The following is a 12016-nucleotide window of genomic DNA, read 5'->3' on the forward strand; positions in this document are numbered from 1 at the left end:
TTCTAATAGATTGTAGTCGTTACGATTCGTTATACTAGTCATTACAAGATATTTGTGTCATTATTACCCATTACTGGTCATTACTAAGCATTTTAATCATTTGTAATTCATTGTAGTCTTTAAAATTCGACGTGAGACATATTGGTCACTGAGTAGTCATTAGAAGTCATTACAAGTCATTTCAGTCATTAGTCAATACTGGTCATTACTAAGCATTTTTAGTCATTTCTAATCAATTGTAGTCGTTACAAATTGTGGTTAGACATTGGTCATTTGATAGATATTACTAGTCATTACAAGTCATTTCAGTCATTATTAGCCATTACTGCATAGTAAGCATTTTTAGTCATTTGTAATGAACTGTGGTTGTTACAAGCCATCGTTAGACATACTGGTCATTTCGGAGTCATTAGTCGTCATTACACGCCATTAGTAGTCACCACTAGTCATTATTAACATCTACCAATCTATTTTGTAACGTTATCATTCACTAACTGTCGCTATCAATCATTTTTCATTCTTTCATCTCTCCTTAATCGGCCTTCATGTGGCGTGATGAAGCTTCGGCGGACACTCCGGCGGTCAGGGCCGCTATCTTGTACACGTTCGAAGAGCCGACGTTCAATTTCACCTCACGCGATTGCACTAGATTGGCCTTGGCCGCGATATCGGCGCAGCCTGGGCAATCGCGCGAAGCGAAATCGAACGTCGGCTTTTCGAACGTGTACAAGATAGCGGCCCAGGTCTGCTCATGGACTTCTAGGCTCATGGACTTCTCCATGAGCCTAGAAAGGCTTTCTCCTTTAAAAATGGCTGTGGCTTAGCTAAGGTTAAGCCCAGGATGCGAAGCATACTAGCCTTTATTTTAGTTGTTGAACCACTGTTTAGCCTGGTGAACTGCTGTTGCTTGGCTATATTTGGTTCGGCTAGACGAAGAAACAACTCATGCAGGCGAGCGCACGAGCTGAGACCCGGCTATGTAGCTACGCGGCCGCAAGCGAGCGCACGAGTTGAGCCTCCGCTTTTGCAGCTGTTATGACGTCATATGGTAGCTACGCGGCCGCGCGCGGCGCAGCAAGGAAGAGCGTGGTTGTGCGGCTAGTATGCTTCGCATAAAAATGGCCAGGCTTAGCTTGGTTAAGCCAAGAATGCGTTGCATATTGCGCGAGTTGGGGCCCAGCTTTTCCTCCCGCTGTCGTGACGTCACGTCACGTGGTTGCGCTAAAGGTCAATGGTGGCTGCCCGGCCGCGCCCAAGGGCTGAACTGAGTGATTGCATTATGCAACGCATAAAAATAGAAGCAACTTAATAACAAACATAGCAAACTTAAAAGAGAATAGACCCACATATGAGACGCGCAGCAATGAACAATGGCTCATACCCTCAATGGTAGCTACGCGGCCGCGCGCGGCGCAGCAAGGAAGAGCGTGGTTGTGCGGCTAGTATGCTTCGCATAAAATCGAACCCGGAACCGCTTTCGTAACACGCGACCGCGCTGCCTTAACGATGGCAGCAGCAATGGCGCGAGCGGAGAAGCCGGAGGGCAGTGCGCGTGCGTAAGGGTGACTGGACGAGCGGGCATGGTCCTTGCCTGGGATACGCAAATATTGTGACTGTTGATTTCCAAGTATTGCAAGTTTTACAGAAATCAGGAGCAACGACTCGACGGCACACCGCGCTGTCATATCTCTGATTTTGCCAGCCGAGAGGGTAAGGGGACAGTTATCTTTACCAATGCCTCCGCCCCGTTGTCACGCTAAACGCCGTATGCAGCAGCCGCGTCACATCATGGAGGAGCTTTGCGCCGATTCTGACTCTCTTGCATGCGTAATCATGCGAACTACGATTAAAATTTGAAGTCGGATATCTGGGAGCACAGACACGCTAGAAGAATTCTTCCCACTAATACTGTGTGGACGACTGCCTCTAACTTTTCAATACAAACGTACCACTTACTGTAGTCAATAAAAAGTTAATTATCTCATGTTAGTTAATTGGGCTGCTGACAGCGATAATTATCATCTCACTTTGTGCCTCCCTGGCCACATAACTTATTGCACAGGTGGTCTTCACATGCCTCCCAGAGCCTAATTTTAAGAAAATAGTGCTTAATTTTGAACAGCCGAAATATATCATGACCATATAAAGCAAACAGGCAGTGAAGGCAGGGAAAGCAAGGGGTAAATTAGCTGTGCTGAAATTGAAACGTAGAAAATAATAAAGGGGGGGGGGGGAGGGAAATGGATGTGGACGAAAAGATAACTTGCCGCCAGTGGGTGCCGCACCCACGACCTTCGCTTACGCGTGCGTTGCACTGCGAATTGCGCTACGATATATATATATATATATATATATATATATATATATATATATATATATATATATATATATATATATATATATATATATATAATATGTATATATGATCATTTTTTACTTCTATGGAATTTTGAAAAATCGCTTGTTGCGGATAACATATTTCTTGAGCTGGATTATTCACAGAGGCACACCTTACTTGAACGAGAAACCAGAACAGATATTTACCAAATTAAAAATATTAAATCACCTTTTTAATTAACTACTCCACAACACAATCCAATTTAGGAATTTTGGCCAGTGAGTTTGCATGGCCTATACACTTGGAATTTCTAGAACCACCCCGTATATGTACAAAGGGCGAGGCGAGCGGCGTCGTCTCACTTCCGCCCGCCTCGCCCTTTTATTTGTGACACTTTTGAACTAAAACACTTTGATCTCATTAGCAAGGTGTTACCATGCTTGGTGCACCAAAGTAATTATTGGGCGAAATTTTCAAACCAACGAATGTTTAGCAAACTGTCACCTGCACTAATTGCTCCTTTCGGTACTACACACGGGCACAAAACTGCAACAACATTCATGCCATGTATGTCATGTCATGCATATCTTGATACATATCCAGTTATGGAAACGGCTACGACGGAATCGCGGTGGCGTGACATAGATGTCATGTATATCCGGATATATCAGTTAAAAAGACGACCCCGATGGCACCACGATGACGTAAATGGCAGATAAATAGACTCAACGTGTCCAAAGTAGAGACAACGAATGCTAATCACATGATCAACAACAATAACTACAACTACTACTACTTTCTTTCATTTATTTTATCCTAAAGACCAATTTGGGCATTACATGGGGTAGTGATTAGACCATAATTTATACTACGAAAGTACGAACAAACATATGTGTAAGGCAAAATGGTATTATTACTACTACTGCTACTACTACAACCAACAACAACAACTACTACTACTACTAGAACAACAACCACTACAACAACGACAAAAAATCCGCTCAGCAGAACCGGCCTAATACGGACCGCGCGACGGCCTTCTCATATAGCCAAGACATATACGTACCTCTAACGACGACGCGTCGATAAGCTTGGCCTCGCCCGCCTCGGTGGTCAGCGCTCGGCTGCAGTGGGGCACCCCGGAGTCGTCCGACTCCTCCGTGAGCACCGAGTCTCTCCAGCGTGTGAGGCCGATGTCGTCGTCGTCGTCTCCAAAGCCGCCCGCGAGCATGACGCTGTTGAAGCACGAGCGCACCGCGGCTGTCGAGCCGTGCCTCGCGAGTCCGTTCAGCAGGTCATCGTCCAGCGCCGAGCTGCGGTTGTCCGAAGACCTGGCGGCCACCGCGAGCGCGCCCACGGACTTGTGGCGCCGACAGTGAGCAGCACCCACCGCAGGCTCGTCGGCATCGTCGCGCGACGGCTTTTCCTCGCGATAGGTGCCGTTGTACAAGTCACCAAACACACTTCCGTCGGTCACCACGTCGAAGTCACAGTGTCCCGCCAGGTCGCGCGTCGCAGTGACGTCTTGGCGCTCAGTCTGGCCCTTGTTACGCAGTCTAGGCCTGGGCAGCGGACAGAGGGGCTGCTGCTTCGCGTCGAGAGGCGGCGATTTCGGCGGCAGCGGGGTCGAGTCGCTCAGTTCGCTCGAGTCGTGCGAGGACGAGGAAGGCCGCGGAATCCTAGTCGTGCACGGAGGATCGTAGCCTCCGTCTTTCGGCGCGATCTCGGAGTCGACCGCCCGGCGGCAGTGGTTTAACTGGTCCCGGCTTGCCTGAAACGAACGCCCACGGTGTCAACGCGGCAAAGACGAGCGGAAATTCAAGTGAGGCAATCATGAAACCGCGCAACGAAAGAGCGAAAGCCAAGACAGCGGAACGGGCGCACTCCTACGCGCCACACGACGACGTCGAACCCGCGGCTACACGAGTCGTCAGACGTTGGCTAAGGAAATACTGCACTAGTACCTATAGGCGCGAGCATCGCTCGTCAATATATGCAAGGGCGATTGGTAAAAATTTAGCTGTCAGGTTTGCTGCGGCTTCCCCGTTCAGCGGTGAAGCCGCAGAGAAATGCCCTAAGCAGTGCAAAATGCACTGACATTGTCCTGAAGATGTCCTGACAATTAATGAAGGATCGGTGAAACGATTGGGGAGGTGTAGAGCAGGCTAGGGGTAGCTGGAGACAGCGTTTTCTGCAAGTGTTTACGTTACTGGAGTTGCCATTGAGCGATAAGGAGGCGCCGCTCACAATGCCCGAGTCAAACTGTAGCCCTGCGGGAGCTTATGAAAGACGTCGTGGTGTGTGTTGGCGTTACCTTAACGGGGGCTACAAAGGTTACGTCTCAAGCCACAACGACCCGATGCAAAGGCAAGCTAAAAAAAAAGAAAAATAAAACGAAGAAATCGCTCATTATTGTGCGGCGTTTTCTGACCTACTTTGCTAGTCGCGAAATGCACACACACGCCGAACAACGCCAAATCTTAACGTAGAGGAACAAGACTTCGAAGCGACAATCACCAACGAGTCTGAATATTCCGGCCAAACCGGGGAAAAATAAGCAGAAAGAAAATAATTAGCTTAACTGTACATTACCAAGTCACTGTTGTGTATGTGAAATACATCCTACTGTATGAAGAGCTAATCAAAATTAAATTAAGTTACAGCCGGTATCCTAAACTCGCAGAAATCTCAGCGCACACGGTCTATGTTATACCCCTGTCACACTGGGAGTTTTAATGTCATTCGAATCGAATGGCATTCGATGCAACGAATGTCATTCGCCCCCCGGAGCTGCTACACTCGAAAAATTAATGTCATTCGGTGGCGATATCAATGGCGATGATTCCGAAAAAAACGTCGCAACTAAAATAGAACAAAGTAGGTATAAAGTGCTTGCATAAGCATTCCATAACTTTAAATATATTTTTGGAACGTCACTTCACTGAAAAAAAATATTTTAGTAATGCGTATAAAAAAAGTTGTTCTATTTCAGACTATGTGGCCACTATAAGCCAAAACAAGGCTTAGCCACCTGAGTAGCCGATAAATTGAAAACAAACAAAATGGCTGACATGTCGACGCTGGACGACGGCGCTAAGTTGCAGGAGGTGAAGCGATCAGTTGCTGCGTACTTTGCATTACGAGCAAGGCGTAATAATCAGAGGAAGCGATTAGACGTGCAGAGTGGCGGTGGAGATCTATTTGACCGACGAGCAGAGTGGCGGCGGCATGGACGGCGGCCAGACGCTACTGAGCAGGAGAGTAACAACTTTTTGCGACAGCCTGCCGCACAGATTTTGTCTCTTTAGAGTAACAAGTCCATTGAAACACGCAAACGTTATTGTTTCTATACGAGTACGGTTTTCAATTTGCAAATACTGTGTCCTGTTTTGCTTTGTTTCTGGGGTTGAGAGTACACATTCGCTCCGAGTGCGAAGCCGAATGAGTTTCTCGAACTCATTCGATTGCTGAAGTCATTCGGTGCTAATGACATTAAATATCGCTGTGTAGCAACCGAATAATGTCATTCGATGCTAATGCCATTCGGTTCGAATGACATTAAAACTCCCAGTGTGACAGGGGTATTATTCTCCGACATCTAGCCTCCACTGAAATACGTGCTAGCTATTGTGCGGCACGAAATGGTTTAAACGCGACGTTTCCGCTCAGCCGTGATGAAATCTCCAGGGCCTCTTGCGATGGAATTTCCTGTACACGTACCGTAGCCGCAGGCTTCTAGCGCCTGCTAAACGTCGTTTAAGGTCCACCGTAAGTAGTTTGTTTTTCTCGACAGGGAAGCTTCTCTATAGTTCATGAAGCTGTGCAACAAAAGCAAAGACAGCGGAAACGGGTCTGCACCCTACGCTAACGGCGACGTTGCACACAAGTTTCCTATTTATTTATTTATTTATTTATTTATTTATTTATTTATTTATTTATTTATTTATTTATTTATTTATTTGCAGCAGCAGCTGCTACCAACTTGATTAAAAACAAACCTCCTTCGTATTCGCTAGTAGAATACTTCGACACCCACCTGTTAAACTAAATAATAGAAATGAAATAAGCATGGGTGCTCTGACATAATTTGCTTTAAATGCTGCAGGAGTTTCGTAGTCTTCGACGGCCAACACATCAAGGCCCTATATAAAATATGCTTTGCAACGTGACCGTTTTTCACGGCCTCGTTTCCTCTGCTCTGTTACTCTGATATCAAAGATCGCAGGAAGAAATCTACAAACGACTTCTCCAAATTACTGCAGTAAATGCTGTCTGTCGCCTGCTTGTGTTACAGCAGGCGAGAGCATATTTTACATATATCGTAATTTTGGCACGAATCTTATTGGCCATACTGACAACACTAAGAAATCAAGTTTTTATTTTGCCACGTTTAAAAATGGTGATATTGTTTTATAATAACAATTTCGTATGTTATAGTGTGGTGCAGTGCAGTGTAGTATAGTACGCTGTGGACTTACACATTAGTATAAAGCGTAGCACAGCGGCGCTACTATACTGTATACTATACTGTATATATAATTATACTATAGTAGAGTGTTTTAGCAGAACGTTTTTGACGGTCCGGTCCGCTCTCGCGTACCCGCTCACAGTTAGCGGAGCGGCGACGAAGAATCAGTTTTAGCGGAGCGCCCGGCTGCGTCCGAAAGGCATGTGCTTGCCTGACGCGCCACCTTGCCGCAGAAGGTAAAACCGCTATGAACATAATATTCAAGTTGTAAGAATCGCCGCAATAAAATAATATATTTGGAATTGCTCAAGTGTATGAAGGCATTTCACGCAATACATTGCATTTTCATTTTTATATATATAATCCTTACATTAACAAAGCCGTTGTGCTGTGTTGTAGCCAAGACAAGGTTTTTTGCTCTTTCATTACACCTAAAACGTGGTCCGCATAAACAAACGTGCACACATGGCATGGTTCTGAAACGGGTTCATGGCCACAACCTCCCGAATAGAAGAAGATCTTCGTGTCTCCTAAAGTGTACTCTAGGTTTGCGCTTTACAAATCCCGATTCAAACGACCTCGTGGACGGGCCAGCAGCACTGGGGGCAGCCATTTTGCTTCGCTAGACCCGCTTGACGCGCTCGCCGCGCTCCGCTGAGAAAGCTTTCTAGCGGAGAGGGGGCTCCCGTCCGCTCGCCCGCTCACTGCTGAACGGGTCGCGCATGCGCACTTGCGCTTCCGCTAGCCCGCTGAGCGGAGCGGACCGTCAAAAACGCTCTGCTAAAACAGCCTATTATAGCATAATTCCGCATACTACAAGATGGGTGCGGCTGCAGTTGCATTCATTGGAGCATTATAGCTGGCATTCAAATCAGAATCAGGTTGCAGCGGCCGATCAGGCACGCAGGAGACCTACGAGGTTGTCACAGCGAGCACTTTTTCATTTCCACACAACACAGTCAGTCGTTATTCCTCAGCCCATGTGCTGCAGCCTAAGCGCCTTTTTCTGCGTAGCTTCAAGGAATAACTGTCTCCAAGATGGACTGCTGCGTCATGTGGTCTATTTCATAGAAGCCATATGAGGCGTCGGTACCGTTAGGGAGCGAGAATGTGGCTGCACTGACTTCGCTATTGTTTAGAACGGGTATAGTAGACGTACAGTGAAGCTGACACTACCAGTTGAATGCGTGGAGCACCCTTAAGCAACAATAGTGTCCCCATTGGAAAGCAGAACATTCATTTTGGTGAGTGGCACTTGGGAAACAACTATCGCAAAACACGAAGGAAACACAGTAAACGACAAGCACGCTCATCGTGTATTGTGTTTGCTTCATGTATCGTGACACTATTTCGCACACACTTTTCCCCTTCACAACTAACCGAAGTTAAATGCAATCAACTAGAATTTTTTTTCTTCTTGCGTTGTTCAAAAGCAGTTTTCGTGTGACCGACACTTATTTCCTCAATAACTTCCTAGAGATTATTTTGCGAGAAAGCTCGCACACACATCCGTTTGCTTATTGCTGCTCTCATTTGCTTTAGCCAAATATACTACTCACCGACAAGTCACTATTTTGCTCGGACTGCTCTCTGTAGACGGTAAGAGTCACCAAGCCGGAAGCAGCCCTCAGTATCTCTAAAGCTTGCTGCAAAAAAAAAAATTTTAGTTAAATAAGAATCTCCCACACTCACAACAAATGACATCCTTTGTAATCGCGCTTGATGTAACACGGCGCACGATCAAAGTCAACCTAATCGCAAGCCTTAAAACTGGTTGTCGAAAAACCCGTTACGCGCACACGCACTCACACACTCACGCAAACACGCACGCACTCGCACATAGACGCACACGCACACACGCGATTGGAAGGGCCAAGGAAAAGAGACAGTCACCCGAACCTTGGGTAATGAGCGACGTGCTTATGCCACAGGGACGACCGGATCGCAAGTAATCCACTGACATCGAGCTAAACTCTGGCGCATGATACGTAATAATGTCTATATACCAACCGCAGTGCTCTTGCCGAGCAGGCGGACACCATTGACTTTGAGGATGACGTCGCCCGTTCGGAGGCGACCGCAGAGCTGCGCCGGCTGTCCTGGGTAAAGTTCGTGGACCCGCACAGAGCCAGTCTCGGCGGAACCGCCACAATCCTTCAGTATGCCGAGGCCCAGGCCGCCGCCCGGAGCCTTGCGCAGCGCCACCGTGAACACCTTGGCTGCGCAGGCCGTAGACATCATGCCCGCCCGTTAACATCGCAGCGCGCACACTTTCATGTGACGCTATGCACTGGCTGTCGCGACGGTGTCCAAGAGTACGCTAGAGTACCAAGCCAGAACGTATCTGTATAGCTGGTCTCTTATGGCTTGCAAAGGGTGCCAGAGAACACGAAGGACAAAAGGAGACACCAGTTTGATGATCACAAGGCGCCTTGCGATGGAGACGAGGTATAACTGAGGCACAATTATCCCTGCTCGCAATAACTAACATTACTAGGCGTGTTTCTAGAATCCCCATCGAATATAGGGCGTTCTTTTTTCGTTTAACTGAAGATGATTTCTTAGAACTAATGTGCACTAGGTAGCGTGATTCTGCTTTCGCAGCGAGTTCTTATGGTCAGGCGGACGTAACTTGCATGACAGATTATAACCAATTAGATAACTACAAGGAAACCACTAATCAAAATTTAATCACTGCGTTTATAGCTCACATTTCTGTAGTAGAATTCAAGCCTGTACATGCTATTTTGCTATCAACAACCAGTTATTTATCAAAGATCTCCGTTATTCTTTAAAAAAAATGAGAGCACTGTCTTATTTTTATCGCAAACGCCTTTCACCGGAATCACACGTTCCGTGCACATATGTCCTCCGCGTATAGATGCGGTTGTTCTCCCGCACTCACTCACATTTACCAGCTCTCATTATGAGTGGTGGCGCGAAATTCATTGCATGCCTCCGTGCACTTTACGCAGAGGTAAAAATTGCATTCGCGTATACATATGCAAAGTATGTGTGGATACCTTGCGAAACATGCATGGTAAGCTAACCATCGGCTGACACATGTGGCACAGCTCCACGTCGGGCACAGACACCCTTGCACATCTAGAGAGAGCTGTCTCCGTACTGATAATGTCAATGCGCAGCGCTTCTGCATGCGTGCAGGTCAGTAGCATATGGTGCCGTCACAAAGCGGTGGAATACAGTACCCACGGTTCACACGCCACTAAACGCTGGGGCGGGTAGCTATAGCGTGCTACCAGCTGCGGCACTGCAACTGGGTTTGATGTTTAAGCACTCCAGCGCAAAACGCCTTCCACAGTCTTTTGCAATAAGCAGCTATATAGTGCTTACGGCTGACACTCGTATACAGCTGGAGTGCGCGTACCGTGATGGCCCACCCCGCGTGGTGATACGATGGCACCCATTCCCTCAGCGAGCGCGTGCTCTGAAAAAATCGTCGTCGAGGCTTCCGGTTCTGCTCTGGTTTCGTGCCCCGCAAAGTTGTCCTTTTCTGCCGCTTTTCTTTCATTTTCGCTCCGACTAAAAAAAAACGTGAAATTGTTCTTTTCCTTCTTTTTACACTATCTTGGAATTTATATGCTGCAGTCGTTTTTTCGCGCAAAGGACCTTTTCGGAAAGTCATGCGCGCCCCCAGCGGCAGACCGATGAGGATCCAGGGGCCGAATCTTATAACGGTTCGGTTGGGGAACCGTTCCTTTGGCCTCACCTGATTGGCCAAAATTTTTATTACGTCACAGGTCGCCAGAGGCAGCGGGGCGGTATCGCAATTTTCGAATACGTCACGCATCTGTCAATCATCTTCAAAGCGAACCGGTCGTAGGAACCGGCGAAGGGGTAGTCCGCTTTGGGTTCCGTTGCTGTGGCTTGGCTTTGGCTTGTGACCCTGGCCGCGCGCGCCGGTCGCGCGACCCCGGAGACGCGAGGGCGTCGCGCGCGCGTGCGTTGGTTGCTTCGGAGGCTATTACTTGCCTTCGTCGTCTGCTTGGCGTTCCTCTTTCGGTGTCTACCACGGCTGGAAGCGCGATACGCGTTCGAAGAAGTGACGGATAATGAGTTGCACCGCCCTTGCTGGCTTTCTAAGTAAACCTTTTGCAGGCTACGCTATCAAAAGTAGGGGACTCAGGTGCAAGCGTACGAGTGGCCATTCCACGCAGAGGAAGGAATATTGCGTGCTGCGGTTCATCGCCACTGGCCTGCAGCTCCCAGAGGTCGGTCGGACATGAAGCATTCATCGGAATGACCTAGATCTCTGCTGCCGACACCGTCCACAAAGTTGCTCTCGCAATTACTGTGTTGGCCGGTTGAAGGGCTGGGTCAGCTTTCCCGTGACCTCAGCTTCAAAGCCAATGCCAAGGAGATATTTGCATGGTGAGATCGAATTCTCAGTGCTATCGCCAGCGTGAATAGCTTGCAGATCGCCGTTCAGCAGTCAGAAGGGTTCAACCTAGGCTGGTTCCGCACTTCCATCGTTCGGCTGATAAAACTATACAGTCAGGACGGGAAGATATTGTGGAGATCTCTTATTTGGCTGCCTTTTTTTTCTCTGGTTCGGGAGTGCCGCACTTTGTTACTCAATTTTACGGCACAGCGCGCACCGTCAGTACCACAATATTCGATTTGACTTCGCGCAGGCAATGCAGGGCCCGTGTATTGTAATGTTCGATTTCAAGTTCCATTGCTTTTATCACGCGACGCGCCGTGGGGCTTATCGCAGGGACAGCGGCAGCGCGGCGGCGAGCGAGTCATGTCCGAGCCGATGACGAAGGGTGAAAAAAGATGGAAAATTGATATAGTCGGCTAGTAAAGGTGTCCCTAAGAACCAGTTCACAGTTTTGTCGCGCTCGCTACTTGAGAAGTAGCAGTGCATTCCTGTTGCGTGCATCCTGCGAGCTCCTGGTAGCAGACGATATAGCGCTGCGCTCTGCCAACTCATTTACGCTTGCGATACCGCCTGTCGGCTGAGAATAAAAAAGAATGACATTAATAAATTACTTCTACATTGCGTAAACGCCCGGCACCACACGTTTATACTTCAGTACTTCAGTATAATGACGTACACTTCAGAGGTGGCACCCTCTCATCTATTGGTCGCGTCCTCCCCTTCTTCCACCGCCGGCTTGGGAGTGGCACATCTAGTGACGTAAGCGACGAAGCGAGCGGTTCGTATTCCGAACCGTTATAAGATT

General features: G+C 47.8%; 1 protein-coding gene across 4 annotated transcripts in view; it reads right to left on the bottom strand.

The window, feature by feature from the left end:
• LOC135920467 (inaD-like protein) overlaps window positions 1–12016 on the bottom strand; it is an 81426-nt gene that overhangs the window by 19473 nt on the left and 49937 nt on the right. For 3 of the 4 annotated variants that reach the window (XM_065454718.2, XM_065454715.2, XM_065454716.2), the window contains exons 3-5: window positions 8817–9025; window positions 8366–8452; window positions 3405–4109 (exon numbers count right to left, since the gene is read on the bottom strand). In XM_065454718.2, coding sequence (XP_065310790.1) covers window positions 3405–4109; window positions 8366–8452; window positions 8817–9025 — 1001 coding nt within the window. The remainder of the gene's footprint in view (window positions 1–3404; window positions 4110–8365; window positions 8453–8816; window positions 9026–12016) is intronic. The other variant, XM_065454717.1, reaches the window with a different exon arrangement.

This window comes from Dermacentor albipictus, chromosome 1 (genome assembly GCF_038994185.2).
Source record: "Dermacentor albipictus isolate Rhodes 1998 colony chromosome 1, USDA_Dalb.pri_finalv2, whole genome shotgun sequence".
Taxonomy (NCBI): domain Eukaryota; kingdom Metazoa; phylum Arthropoda; class Arachnida; order Ixodida; family Ixodidae; genus Dermacentor; species Dermacentor albipictus.